General features: G+C 33.3%; 2 protein-coding genes across 2 annotated transcripts; one reads left to right on the top strand and one right to left on the bottom strand.

Moving 5' to 3' along the window:
• Positions 1–9,737: 9,737 nt before the first annotated feature.
• On the top strand, positions 9,738–11,856 carry LOC106130877 (uncharacterized). Its single transcript, XM_013329814.2, has 3 exons — positions 9,738–9,988; positions 10,346–10,476; positions 11,665–11,856. The coding sequence occupies exons 1-3, from the start codon at positions 9,850–9,852 to the stop codon at positions 11,815–11,817; spliced, it is 423 nt and encodes a 140-aa protein (XP_013185268.2). The 5' UTR covers positions 9,738–9,849; the 3' UTR covers positions 11,818–11,856.
• Positions 11,857–12,416: 560 nt separating this feature from the next.
• On the bottom strand, positions 12,417–15,067 carry LOC106130859 (lipase 3-like). The gene has a single exon (XM_013329790.2). It carries the CDS (start codon positions 15,061–15,063, stop codon positions 13,726–13,728), a length of 1,338 nt encoding a protein of 445 aa, XP_013185244.2. The 5' UTR covers positions 15,064–15,067; the 3' UTR covers positions 12,417–13,725.
• Positions 15,068–15,453: the final 386 nt, after the last annotated feature.

Raw genomic sequence — 15,453 nt, 5'->3', positions numbered from 1 at the left:
TATAAATATCAATCGATTCTGTTACGCTATCTTTATCAACTGATAATTCTGTACTACTTAACGTTATTTCCAAACATGCGTCACTTATCAGTTTAAAAATAAATTGATGACTCAACTAAACACAAAGGTATTTCCATTAATAGAATCCCACAAAATAAGGAAAGTGAATTTATCATTAGATTACTTTTTTGATAAGCATGCGCTACCTAAACACCTTTTTGACATGAAGAATTAGATATGACGGTTTTTGCAATAAACGTGTTTTCGATGCAAACTAACTTCGCCAATTAATATGCTTTATTTCTGTTTCTGTTTCGTAACTGCACTGTTGTCTATTACTATGATCTGAGTTCGCTGACCGCTCAAACAAATAGTCATGTAACTTACAAGTATTAAGATTACATTTTTCTTAAGGTTTTAATAATATGTATCTGGCACCCTTTTCAACAGATCAGATTTGATAATTTATGTATTTAGTTTTCTTTATTTCAGGAACAAAATTGTATTAAACTTAATGTTATAAATTTATCAATTTGTCATTATATGTCAAAATTTAAAAAAAAATACATTGTTGAATCGAATAGCGAAGGCGGAGATTTTCGATTTCTTAAAATCCTTTTTGTAATCAAAAAAGTGGAACTCGTTAGAGATTTTAATTTTAGCCCGCTGTTTTATTCACTCGATTCTGCGTATTTCTTTTAGAATAAAGTATATTTTTAAGATTTAAGTTTAACTTCTAGCATTGAAAACAACTGAAAAAAGACAGATAGAAATTATAAAAAGGATTTTCTTGTTTTTTAATTGTATTATTCCTACATATTACATGATACCTAATGTCAATTTATGCTCAAATCAAGCATTATCCTGTTGTCCTTGTATATTATTTAATCGGCAAATAACTGTATTAACAGTTTGGAAATTTTCGTTCAATCTGCGCTTCTTAAACCAACAGTAACATCAGCAATATTGATAAAAACGATAAGCTCGCGTTTACTTATTTGCCTAGCAATAAAATCGTGATTGAAATTTCTAGAATCAACTTTCATATGGTGGTATAAAGTTCCTATTGACTTGTCAGAATTTTGCAGCGATGTTCTTGCTTTAGCTGCCACTGTTTAAGGCAAGCTGAGGGTGCAAGCGATGTAACGATGTTTCGGTAAAAATCTCATTTCTGTCTATAATGTAAATTTTGCTCATAAGTAAACAAGCACATTATTGTACACAATAGTACATAGAGTTTGATAAAAAATTTTTTGAGCCTCTCCGTCATGATATATTAACATAATACCATTAATAAATCTGAAGTCTGCCTGCCATCATAAAATAAACTCAGAAATATAGTTTACGTACTGAAAATATCTTTTGAAAGAACAAAATCCATGTCAATGGTACTGGAAGCAGGGATTAGCCCTAAGAGCTCTCCATAGCGGGGTTGGTAGCATCAAATAAAGCGAACAAAGTACTCTCTAAAATTCCTTAGTCATGGATTTTTCCGCCGCTAATATACTGAAGGGCAGGTCCACAGAATAAAGAAGATTGACGTGAAAAATGTGGGTCAGCTCAAGACGTTATTTAATTGCTGACACAAACGACGTCACCTTGGTGGTCACCCATCTTTGTAGAGCATCCACATCTTGCTTTTCTGTCTCTTAATTTAAATAAATAATTCCCACTTATTAAAGAAGAACAACATAATGAAACAATTTGCTTCCTTAGGCGTGACTGCCTACTATGACACGGCAAATTAAATCTTACAAGTCCTAAATGAAAATTTTAGGTTGTCTTATTGAAACTTACATCTTTAAGTACAAATGCAATTCCCAGTTGTTATAAAGTTTTAATTTGAAATTTAGCGGAACGTAACTTTGCTAGTTATTCTGTTTGCCTGCTTTCCACTGTAATTGGGTAGGTTCGGGAGTTCGGAAAATACTTTTGTGATTGTTTTGTTGAATCTGTATTAACTACTTATATTATTTGTGAATATACGCAGATATTAAGAAACAAAAAAAAATTAAAATGTTTGAAATTTGGCCTAGATACGTTTTAGACGTTTGTTTAACAATTTTGTGATACCTATATGTGTAATTTGTTCTGTATTTTTACACAGTACAATGAATTTGCCATTACACATATGTTATTTATATAATGCAAATATTACTTGTTTGATAGTATCGGATCTAATGCTAAATGCGTTAGGTAACACACTGTTATTTAACGCATTTAGCAATAATTCGCTCATTGCTTGCTTGCAAATTACGTCCATTACGTTCTGTACGATAAAGTAAAATAAAAAAAAAAGAAACTAAACTGTTTTCTGCAATCATTGGATTCCACTTGACCCCTTATTTCTCTTTTCCGACGTATTAACCCTTCAAATGAGGCCCTTTCGATCAACTCGTTAACGTCTTGTCTCCCGGCGACGTTCGTAATTGCTTTCCTTTGTGTTTTTATCCGATTGCCGTTGAACTAGGAAAAAAGAGAAAAGTGGACTGACGTTTTATCGTTTGTTCATCAGAAAGTTCAGGTTCTAGATTTTTGACCTTTTAATTTTTTGAGTGAAGAGAAAACTTAACAAGGTTAATAATATACGTTTATTTTGAATGAGAGTAAATGAATAATTTCAAAAATAAGTTAAATGAAAGAGATAATCATAATGATGACGTATTAGTGGTGTTTATAAAGTTAATAATTTATGGTTCCTAATGTAAACATTTATATACTTCTTACGAGTATTAAAAAGTTTATTTTTATAATCAGTCATATATTTTCACCCACATTCCGACTTGGAAGAAAACCTGAAATCTTAATTTTTTCAGGCGATTCAAGCAACATGTCGTTAAATCTTAATCTCAATTCAATTTTCTTGCTAGACTAGACTTGGCTTTCTGTTTTGTCAAATCTAATTTGTCTAGGTACCTGGCAACACCAACAGTATCTCTTCAATTACAAACACAACAAAGGGCGACTGTATTTAGTCAGTTCTAGGGCAGCTTTGTTGAATTAACCTACGTTTCCAACTTGTGAGAGGAATCCCTGTATATGAAGTATCGCACCCTTTTACGTTGTGACACTCGTCTCAGAACTTCCTATGAACTTTTCACATTTTTTGTCGAAATAGCTACTTCTTGGGGTTTTTCTCTCACAGGGATTTACTACGAATGACATCGTGTGGTTGCCGGAAGTTTAGAATAGACTCGTCCATCTCTTTCCCGTAGATGTAAGTATGTGACTTAGGAAATAAGCACAATTCATCTGGTGCAAAATTTCACTTATAAAATGTTGGTCTGGATACGAAAACATTGTCTGTGTTCGCTACTTTTCTTTCCAGGCAAATAAAAACAGTCAATCATTGGAAGGGATTATAAACACGGGATTCATTTTTTTACTAAGCGAAAGCAACCTGTCAATAACTAAATCTCAATTATTCTTTTGACCTATTAACTTATTTAATTTTATGGACTAATATTCTCACTACACCGTAGGCAAAACGTTTTTGGGACCGTCTCATATTTTTGTTTCCTTAAAGCCCTGTAAAATAACTAAACTCAGTGTTTTCTGTGTTACCTACACATTTAGACAATCTTACACTAGTTAATAATGTATTAGCTATTGTTTTATTCAGAGCATGTGCGAATTGCACGATACAACGGCCACTTAGCTGATGGTAGGCTTTGATTTATAGTTTACCTAACTCATAGTGCGTAGAAGATCCCATAACACAAGTATTTCCTTTTTTTAATTAGGTAGAATTATTATTAACAATTGTTTGTTAAGATTTAATATTTAGAAATTGTAATAATCATATTTTATCAACATAATATTATTTAAAAGAATATTATATAACTTCACAGTCGATGACGATAAAAACCGTTAGTATTTTAGGCTTTATGAAAATGTATGAACTTTTAGGCAATGTATGAAATTACGTGAATCTTTTATTTAAAAATATAGTACCTACCTACCAACTGAGAGATAAAGACGAGATATGTATGTATAAACAGAATCAAACCTACTACGCCTACATTTCAAGCCAAAACTGAAAGTCAGTAGGTAATTGCTCGCCGGAATAAATTGCTAATAAGGTTTCGTCGTCCTTTTTTCCTCCAAAAAGGGTAAGGGTGTTATATAAACTGAAATATTTCTTAGCCTTTCGTAGAAGTGTGTTTAGAGGGCCTAATTATTTAATGTTTAATTTATTAAGTACTAGTTATTATCCGTATTTACGCCCGCGTGAATTTAGCGCCACCACAAAAGAATAAGATATGTACGGACATATTTTTATTTGTATGTAGCGTAAACTAACCATTGAAATGGAAAACGTACAAACGCGAAGGGCTTTTAACTAAATGTCAAACTGCTAACTCGATAACTCGGCGAATGATATGGTTAGATAACTTAATAACAGAAACCTCGCCCGCCATGCAGCTCTCTTCAATTACTATGTAAATGGCTTCTAGCGCGTGAAATATTACTACAGAACTTATATGGAGCAAAGCTCGAATTACGTGACATCATATAGATTTACAGTTGCTAGTTGCGATTGATTTTATTGGTTATTTGTTTTGATTAGATATGTTTGTATAGAGAAAAATATTCTGATAATAAGCTGCAAATATTAAGCGTATTATCAGAATATTTTTCTTGAGATATTTCTGACTACACTTTGTCCTTTCTTAGGAAATCTTTGGCAATCAACATTGGCCCACATGTTTATGCATGGATTTCTTCAGCCTACTTCTTAACTCGGTACGTAGAGGCACCATTGCAAGACATTTGTTTTCTCTCGATGATTTTTATTCCTACTCCTTATTTTTCTCAATAATATATTCATATGTAAGGTTCAAGATTGTATTACTTCATTCATCCTTATCATAAAAACTATAGAAATTATGTTTTTAACAACCCAAAAGACTCACCTTTATAGTTCCCCATTCAAGCTGTTCATCTGGAAAGTAATAGAAATCACAAAATTAATTTATATACCTTAAAAGAGTTAATCACCAACTTAGAAAAGAGTTATGAATGTGGATGAAGCGAAAGAAGTATGTTGGGCAAGTGGAAATATGTAATCTCTGCCTACCCCTTCGGGAAAGCGGCGTGATGTTATGTATGTAAGTAGGGGCGAGCGCTGCTGGTAACACTCAAAAAATAAGAGAGAGACAAACAGTCGAAGTTGCAAAACCTATTGAGAGAACCCAAAATCATTTCATTTGCAGAATGAGCATCACCGTGCTTAATTTTAATTAAAGAAGCATCAATTTAAGAAAATCTCTTCTGAGAGTTCTCATTTCAATCAAAATGTAATTATATAATATCGTATTTCCAACCTTTTACAATAAACCAGTTCCGACCCAAACTGTTTCGTTTTATTCTATAAAAGAAATATCTCAAACAACCCAGATAAAGTTCGGTGATCTACAAACACTAACGCACAACCAAAATTATTTACGTATTTATATTATATTTATATTAGAAAGAGGTACATAAAGTTCGAAAACATTGAAGTGATTATGTTTCATCATAAAAAAGGTACATCTGTGAGTATTAAATCTATATTAAAGGCTACGTATGTACCACGGGCTAAGCAGTGGAGGGCTGCTAGTTAGTCATAAAGCAGGATTTTGAAATACAGATGAAATACCTTAGGGAGTGTAAAAATGCACTGATATAGGGCAATTCTGAAAAACTTGGCGAGAACAGAGATATCTTTCCGGAAGTATTTGAGTCATAAAACTATGAAAATATCGTGTCAAAAATTAATGAAACCGCTCACGTTTTAAACCTCAGTTCATTGTCTTCTTAAAACTCTTTAAGTTGTGGTTTAATTTTAAAAAAATGTCTTCTGAAATACTTTTTTTCTATTAAAATATATTGATGGTAAAATAACAGATTACTAATGTATACTTACTGCATATTTACAAAATAAATTAACAAGGCCTAAAAATTGAACTGGTAGTGTTCAGTAACGAAGCTCAAAATATTTTTCATTCTGAATAAACTTAAGAAATCTTTTGAAAGTTGATGTTTCACCTAAATGAATTAATTGAAACCACGAGATTAACCCTTAAACGCGACATCCATTCAGATATTAGTTCGAAACTTCAAAATTCGAATAAGGCAGCCGCTTCAGAAAATAGCGCGCGCTCCCGTGGACCGCCAAAACATGACTGGCTTATTGTAGCTTATTCAATTCAGGTATCGGAAAATGCTTCAGGCGCGCAGGGCACAGTCTTCGTAGCTGTACAATGAAAAAGCGTCTTGTATAGTACATTTTGACCTTTAAGAATAACACTTTGCATTTTGTCGGCTACGACAGACCACCAGGTATACTTAAAATCGTAGGAAAATAAATTAGGAGTTGATGATGCTTGATAAAGATTTATTGGAACTGGAATGATAATAATTAAAATAACAGTATTTAGTGCTTGTACATACTTATTACATCATCTACGGCGTATAATTTACAGAGACCTCAAAAAAGCCCAATTACCAGATGTGCTTACCCGGGGAACTAGCAAAGATTAACCTAGCGGAAATAAGTGAGGAAACTCGGCCTCAAGTAAATGGGACAAAGAAGATTCATTACCTTTTATCTTAAATATCTTTTTCATAATTTATTTTCAAATATATAACGACATAGGGAGGATTTATTTATCTAGGGCGTATTTTTAACAATGGACTTTTTCATTTTAACAATGACCAAGAAGGCACTTTCTATATTTAATAGTATATATACCTAATTTAATAAAATTTGTGATTTGATTTTGCATGTAATTAGAAATTATTTTTTACTATAGGCTTGTACTCTTAAAGGTCTTGTTCTAATTTCATTAAGTTTCGAACATGTTTTTTACCTTTCGCTGTACCTATGTCTTAGCCACCATGACTTGACTTTTCTTTCCACTTCTAGTTGGAAGATACATAGAATCATTGTCTAGAGAAGACAATATCTTACAACGTGCGCCATGTGAGGGTTAAGCACCTGACACATTTTCTTCGCGACTATTTATATTCAACATTTGTGGGGTTTTAGATAAGACATTTTATAAGATGGCATTATTATTATAGCGATAGCGACATCTTAGATAATAATACTTAATTCAAGAAAATAGAACTTAAGTACCTTGTAGATAAATATTTGATATTTTACATGTTAAGGAATTGCTCTGAAAAATAAACTGTTCTGAATGTTTAAATGAGTCTGAAAAAAATTTAGGATTTCTTTTTCTCAAGCCGCCTTACGATAAGAAGAAATAGCGAAGGGCATTTTAAAAAGAAAAGCGACTAAGGTAGGTAATTTTTTTTTCGTATCTAAATAAGTAGGTCATTATAATATTAACGGTTGTGGGAAAATATTGGAAGAAAGCTGCTTCCAACCAATCAAGATAGATCTTTGGAGAGGCTTATGGTATTTAGTAGACTTCATGTGGCTGAGACAATGATAATCTGACCATTCGCCAGGACATTTCCCATTTTATGTTCGTCTAGACCTTTTTTTTTTGTTTTAACGTTTCTATTGATGAAGATCAAAGTATCAAATTAATTGAAATTCATACCAAATAGTATATGCATTTCGTATGATTACCCACAAGTCGTATCTAGAGTGCTTACCGTCTATTCCGGATGACATCCGCAATCTCCGGAGATCCGCTCCACATTTTATTTCCGGAATCGTTTTACCCTAGGAACGATTGCTAAAATTAAAAAAACTGTTTCTTTTGTACCAAGAAGCTTTTAGAAGAAGATAGACAACTTCTTTCCACTCTTGACATGGCGACTTAAATAACTTAGGCAATAAAAGATCATTGAAAAATGCTTTGCTTAGTTCAGGCGCCAGTCTCTCACTTTCTTTTAATATAAAATGCAAAATGTGTAACGCAAAAATGTCTTCGTGGAGAAATTAATGTTTGCTTTTTTATTTGTTCTAAATTGTTACATTTTAATTACAATGGAATGAAAATTTAATGTTCAAAAATCAAAAAATATTTATTTGCCAGAATACATTTAACACCTACTATTTTACGATATACTTTCATTAATGTTATCAAATAAAAAATATAATGAGTTCAAGTTGGTGCTCTTCCTATTCTAAAAGTTACGGTAACGGTTTTAAACTGGGAATTCTTGGGGAACAACGTCACTGGCTCCGAATGTCAATTCCATCGTTAGAACGTCCAGCTATACTTGCACTTCGTGACTATTGGCTTTGTCTATTCTTTATGGATAAAGACTTGATAATATGCGTGTATGTGCGTGTGGTGTGTTTGAAATGGATTAATGGTGTCTGAATTATAATAAAAATCTAAGAATGTCACTCTAGAAGGAGTGTCAGGGCGTACTTGACTGAAAAAGTGGTTCAAAATCTGCGGCGACCATGTTTTTTTTCTGAGTAATTTTCATTGGGTTTGATGGTTAAATGATGCTCTTACGGTAAGGAAACTTGTACGCTCACGTCCATATCTGCCATCATAGTTTGCTTTAACTTTATAGCTTGCGGTCTCCGCTGTCACTCACACATTTACACAAATAACACAATAAACAACAATCCTGGTTATAGCCACTAGTTGTTTATATTACAATTTAATAATAAAATAAGACGTAAATATTATAATATTATATTACTTAATTGTTTTAATAAGACTTTGTTTTTGAATTTTTTAATGTAAATATATATATTATATTTACTAGCTGTCCCGGCAAACGTTGTTTTGTCATATAAATATTTATTTAGTAATTTCTAGTTAAAAAAAATGTTAATAATGGACAACTATTATTCTCAGACTCAGACAGATCTCAGACCTACTCAATATGCTTACAAAATTTCATGAGAATCGGTCAGGCCGTTTCGGAGGAGTACGGGAATGAACATTGTGACACGAGAATTTTATACATATACATATAAGATTTCATACTTATTTATTTGTTTCAGTGGGTTACGGTGAAGCGTTGGGTAACGCGCCATCAAGAAGAGGTTAGCGTAAAAAGTCGACGGCGCAGCGGCAAATAAGTAACTAGAACAAACATCATCTTATATTTCGCTTGCTTTCACGAAGTAATAATTGCTACCCAATAACTTTCAAAGGAATCACTACCCAAACTTCATACTCGCTAATCGTTCTTACCTATGTTAGGGTCGTGTGCAGATAAACTTTTAACCTTAATGAAATGACATAAGTCTGGCAGTGGCAGGCTCTCCCTTTATAGGCAAATCTTATGCAAATAATGAGAAACGATGATTTCTCCATCGTTGACCGTCTCTTTCTGTTTTGTTATGTTATATGTCATAGAATAAAAAAACTGTTTTACTTAGTAATCATTGGTATTAAAGACCGCATGCATTTGGTGGAATATTTGTTCTTTTTAAATATGCATGTGTGTCTAAATCTAGTGGAACCACAGTGCACGCTATTTAAACCCGTAAGAGTATTAAAACTATGACTGCAGATATGAACGTGATCGTACATTCAGGTAATTCCATAATCCATTATGGTTAATGTGCCCTCACAAAGTTTGCGGAGGTCAGATGGGAGCTGTGTAAAAACTGAAAGAGAAAAAGATTTATCCGAACAAAGATCGTGGTCATAGAGGTAAAACTCCCGGCTCTTCTAAAAAAAAAACGACTTTACAACTAAATAAATGGATAATGAAAGGTCACACAACGCAAGTGGGCAGATCTACGTGCACATTGTTTATTTATAAATAAGTAACATTGTTATCAGTAAGAGGTCAATGAAACAGATAAAGTCGCTAAGTATTTATTACATCAAACTTATATCATGTGTAATATTCGAAACTTCAGTGGGGAAGGACGTTATAGAATACGATATATTAAAAATTTCTTTGACAGATATGATTTTGAAGTGTGTTTTATTATTTTGCGTTATGGTTATTGTTAATAGTGACAATATGAGCAGCGATGAATATATGGATACGTTGATCGGTTTTTTAATTAATGAAGAAACTGTAGATTACGATGAAAATATAGATGGTACTTGTTTTCATGATAACTTAAGGATTAAGTAGATTTTTCACCAGGATTGTGTTTTCCCACGAGATTATTCTCCTAACCAAGCTTCCATTAAATTATCTGAAAATAGTTCTTTAGCGGATGCCAATTACCCATTTGCAAATATTCGACGATATTAGTTTAGTTATTATTATTATCTTCTATATTAATATATAAACATACGAGTGACCCGCCCGGCATCGCACGGGTAACATAATTTATAGGTGAACCCTTTGCCAACATTTTATAACTTTTTGTTTTATTAGTAAAGAAGAGTGTTTTAATTTTTGTTTGTCAAATTTTACCGAAATATTAATTGTTAAGATTTTAAAATTTCAGAAGCGGAGCCTTTCTTGGTTGGTAACGAATGGAAATGTGGAAATTGTGACAACATTGACGATAAAAAGTTAGTTTACAGTGAGACCAACGATGTACAAAATAATATAGACGGCTTTCCAATAGAGATTCAGGTAATCAACAAAATTATTTTCCAAGACTGTAAGCATTGTCTACCCCGTAATGCATACAGACTTGATTATATGCATGTATTTGTCAGACCTAGTACTTTTGGAAATGTTTCAAACGTCAGAATCGATATAGATTTATATCTATAAGTTATCCTATTGGATTAAATGGCGAGAAATGTCAGGTATATTCGACTATAGAATGCTAGCGTATATGAAGGCAAGGGTAAAATTGTTCAAAACTGCAGTGTACTTTTAGAAGCCCGTTTCTGATGATACTAGAAAAAGCAGAATAATGTCAACGTAGGTGTCTGTAGGATCGAGGCTACGACCAGGATTAACGCTATTTGGATTCAATTGATGATTTAGTATAAACACCCTTCTGTTTTATAACCCAATCTACGTAATACTCAAAAGCTAGTCGATGCTTTGAGTTGGTATCTCTCGGAAGCTGTACTTACTTGAAAACATTCAAACAATATTTGGATATTGTTCAAAAATAGTGAGTTTTCGAATTGTCTGGCAAAAAAGATTTTGTGAATTCAAAATGAATTGCTACTGACATGAGTGACGAGAGGCATTTAATCAGTGGAGCGGTATCGAATTTGTTTAAAATCGGTTTTATTAAAATTTATTTACGAAATTTTACCACGGCTCCGCCCGTACGAATTTAACGCCACCTACAAAAGAGTTAAGGTTTTCGCAAATACCATGAAAACTATAATATTTGCCTGATTAGAAGTACCAAATGTTCTTCTTCATGCGCAAAATTTAATAATGATTGGTCCAATAGATAAAGTGGGAAGAGATTACAAACAAACAAATAAACTTTCGCATTTTATAATAATTATAAGTCTCGATCATCCATTTTGTGCATGAATATTTTGAACCGATACTCTCGAGTTTATAATTTAATTTTGATGAAATTTTCACGTGGAATGGTAATTTGCAGATTCATATGAAAGGCTTTAAAAAATTTAAAACTTCTTGGGTTTTCCAATTCAAGGTGGTAAGATTACAAAGCCACGTTTGTCTGGATAGTGTGAATAAAGATTAAGAGGTAATAACAGGCTGTTGGCCTTCTATTCGACACTGATTATCCAATTTTATATGAGTACCGTAGTTTTAAATATAGTACGACTGAAAGTTCGTCTAGTTTTATGTTTCATTTATCAATATCTCGTTTTTCATCAGGTCGGCGTGGCGGTACCAAACATGCGGTGTGTCTCAGTGAAGGCGGATCTCAGCGCCAGCGTTGTGAAGAAAGTAGCTGGATCTTGCGGCGGCGGTGCCGTCACGTTGTCTGTCGCACCTCCACAGCACTTCGTAGTCAATGTTTATTCGTAGGTTCCTATATTTATGTTAATACATCTATATTACTTGTTATATATCTTTTTATTTATTCGTCTGGTGATTATTTTGGATGCATCTTCTCTACTAATTTTCTGATTGTTTTAAAGTAAAAAACATCCAGCATGTTTTATTATCGATCAATAGAAAGAGATAGAATGAAAAATTTGCAGAAAGGGTTTACTGACCAACTTTTTACAACAACAGTTTCAAATATTTACAAAGTAATTATTGAGAACATTAAAATTTTACGGTGAAAGGTGCGGGGTTGTTTTAACGGCTTATTTATTGTAAACTTTCTAACGCAGTAATTTCACCTCTTGTATAATTATTGCGAATCTTTCGCTTTTACAACCTTTGATATTATTTAAATATAATGAACATCATTTAAAAAAGTACTACCTTTTGCCGGCTTTGTTGACATCTTTTACTCGTTAATCGCAAATCCCACGGAAACGGGACTTAATTTGGAATGAAAGATATGCATGTCACGTTTAGGTAAAATGCCACACGCTGGGCGCCACTGTGGTATTAAAATAAAACGTCGCAGGTAAGGGTGATGAGAGATAATTTAAAAAGTCATAGAATGAGGAAAATCTTTATTGGACTAGTTTTACAATTTTAAAGAGAGCGTGGCATAATCTAAAGGCACAAGAACCAGCAAGTAGACGCCTGCGGATAGCAAGTTACTTAACTTAGTGAGCTCTGAAGTAAATCAAAGGAGAAGGTCCAGGTTGTTGCAAAGTTTTTGTTGTTGTTGGAATCCTTCTTTAAGGGGATGAGCTTCGTAGCTGTCACTGTCAATCTCTGTGGGTTTTGTGATTATTGGGCTTTATCTACTCCATAAGGCATAATGATTAAACATGTGTACGAATCTGTTTATTAATTGTAGTTTTACTTTATGTAATTGAGTTATTAATTTCCAACGTGTAAATATCTACGTACTATAAAATTAATTGATTTTACATCCAATTTATGTTCAGAAACTATTATCCTTTACCCAGTATATAATCGTGCCGTCAAGCACAGGTCACAAGCATCCCATCAAAGCTCTAATCAACTGCAGCTTTGATTTTCGGCTCATGCAGTATCTGCGTAAATTGAAAGCTTATAATGGAAGTACAGACCTACTATGGCAGCACGGTGACGTTAATAACCTAGTGGTCTAGAATGTTGACTTTCGTTAATATGTGTTACATCTCTTTTTCCTGAGAGGTAGGCAGAGATTCCATCTTTCCACTTGCCACGCGACCTGCATACATCGCACATTGCATTAGCGTCATCCTCATTCATAACTCTCTTCATGTCAACTCGGCGGTTCATGTTAATTTTGACCTAACCTTCCACTAGAATGTCTTCGATTTGATCTGGGTACGGTCGTGTTCACCTTGCCCTTTCCTCTTTCCCTTTCTTGTGGATATCATAACATTTCCTGGACATATCTGTTTCTTTTTATACAAGAGAAAACATGAGCCGTATTAACTATTATGTGCCTACATCATAGACAAAAGAATTCTAAAAATACAAAGCACCACAATAAGCGCCGGCTTTTGTTCTATGCCACTAGAAACTCAGATTATTCCGGCCATTGTGGGATAAAACTAGTTTTTTCCAGTTGGAACTAAAGTCTACTGGTTTGTCATCCATTTGTAACATATATTTTGCAAGCCCTTGTCTGTCTATATACAGCCTAAGTAAATAATACGGTCAAAATAATTTAAAATTTTCTTCTTTCATTATATGTTCAACTGTTTATTAAGTTCTAAGGTACCTAAGCTATCTTTATAATGGTTAACATTGTAACATTACTTAAATACAGATGTAAAAGTAAAACTAACAACATTCTTATAGATACGAAATATTTAGTTTCATTGCGATAATAAATTGAAACGTATTTTCGTACATTTATGAATCATTTTTATATTTTGCTAATAATGATAAAATTTCCTTGTTAACCAATACATCGCTGTCTTTGCCAAAAATATAATCGAAGTGCATAAATGATGCACATGGAACGTGGTAAAATTCAATTACATTTGGTAATTGTTTCAAAAAAGTAACTATATCAGGAGCACTCGTCAACCAGTCATTATTGCTATAAAATATAGCCATTGGACACCTTACCTTATCTAGAGGATAATTTGGGGGAACTATCGCATTATATTTAGCTAGATTCCCTGTAACACCATAGTCAAATCGACCAAATTTTCCAGAGTTCGTTTCTTGCGCATAATGAACAAGTTGATATATAGATGACCCCGCAGGGTAATGGCTGTATATCACTGGTAGCACAGACGCATTAAGCTGAGGATAGTTGAATCCTGATAACACATATATTATAGATTCACAAAATAATTCTGCTAGTTCAGGTGAACCACAGAATGTTGAAGTAAGTGCATCAATAAATGCATCTCTCGGGGCAACTTCATACCCTCCGACGAGCTCGGCTAGAGCTTCGACGTCATTCTCGAATGGAGATATCAGTTGAATGAGGGGACTTCTTACGTGAGACATGAAAACAACTGCTGAGAGGCATACCATAAAAGCTATTTTATCATTATACTCAGGTCTCATTGAAGTCATGACATAAAACGATGTCGTACCTTGAGAATGACCTACATAGAGCAGCTTACTTTTTCCTGTATTTTCTAAAGCGTAATCGATCATAGCGGGTATGTCATAGAGGCCAATTTCTTCAAAACTGAATTTCCAGAACTCGGCACAGTCAGGAGAAAGGTGTAAATTACATCTGGAGTGTTTATTGCCTCGAGCATTACCCAACCACACATCATAGCCAGCATCGTATAGAGTGTACGCGAGACCTTTTTCTTGTCCAATAGTGATCCAGTCATCAGAGCTGCATAACACTCCATGCATTAGAAAAACTACAGGTGCATTCGGCCGCGGAATTCGAAACAAGGTAAGACAGTATTGATCTTCTGTTATTACTTGATGTTGCTCCACTGGGTATCCGTATTTCGTTACAAGTTGGGTGAAGTTTAAATGAACATCAGGATCAGCCTTACCTTTTTGGAACTGTTCAATAAGTTTCCCACTGGACGGTACAGTAGTATTGTTGTAAATAGGCCAGCTGGATGTGAAAGGTTCAAGCAATGTCTTTAAGTTTTCGACATTACTCTCAAAATTGCCCGTGTTGTATTGAAAAGGTGTACACTTTGTAGCAAGAGCAATACATGTATTTAAAAGGATGATTATGCAGGGTACAAAATTAAGAAGTAACATTTTATGGAACTAATTTAAAGAGAATGAACCGAAAGGTATTTCCTTTATAGGTATTTATAGGTAATTTTATTTTTATTCTCACTACATACATCACAATGTAAATAATATTAATGTTAATTTTATGTAGTGTTTAAATGTTTAAATAAACATAAAATATAAAAGTTACAGAACAAAACGTTTAAAGAAAAAATATTCGTTGAGAAGTATCACACCACACGATAATAGCAAAGAATTTCACATTTGCGCATATTTTAACTGGCGATTGTAGGTAAACATTGGACGTGCTCCACTATTTTGTTTTAGCTACGCATACAAAATACATATGTTTTAAATTAATATATTTTATTTTAGTACATTTATCTACCATATATTTCTGATTAAAATAAAACC

Source organism: Amyelois transitella, chromosome 14 (genome assembly GCF_032362555.1).
Source record: "Amyelois transitella isolate CPQ chromosome 14, ilAmyTran1.1, whole genome shotgun sequence".
Taxonomy (NCBI): Eukaryota; Metazoa; Arthropoda; class Insecta; order Lepidoptera; family Pyralidae; genus Amyelois; species Amyelois transitella.
Note: the sequence above shows the minus strand (reverse complement) of the source record. Positions and strands in the feature narration are given on the sequence as shown.

What these genes read in the sequence shown, in the direction of transcription:
- LOC106130859 (XM_013329790.2), bottom strand. Translation starts at nt 15,063, where the DNA reads ATGTTACTTCTTAATTTTGTACCCTGCATAATCATCCTTTTAAATACA.
- LOC106130877 (XM_013329814.2), top strand. Translation starts at nt 9,850, where the DNA reads ATGATTTTGAAGTGTGTTTTATTATTTTGCGTTATGGTTATTGTTAAT. An exon ending in TTACGATGAAAATATAGATG is followed by an intron (nt 9,989 to 10,345) that starts GTACTTGTTTTC and finishes TTAAAATTTCAG; the next exon opens with AAGCGGAGCCTTTCTTGGTT. An exon ending in GCTTTCCAATAGAGATTCAG is followed by an intron (nt 10,477 to 11,664) that starts GTAATCAACAAA and finishes GTTTTTCATCAG; the next exon opens with GTCGGCGTGGCGGTACCAAA.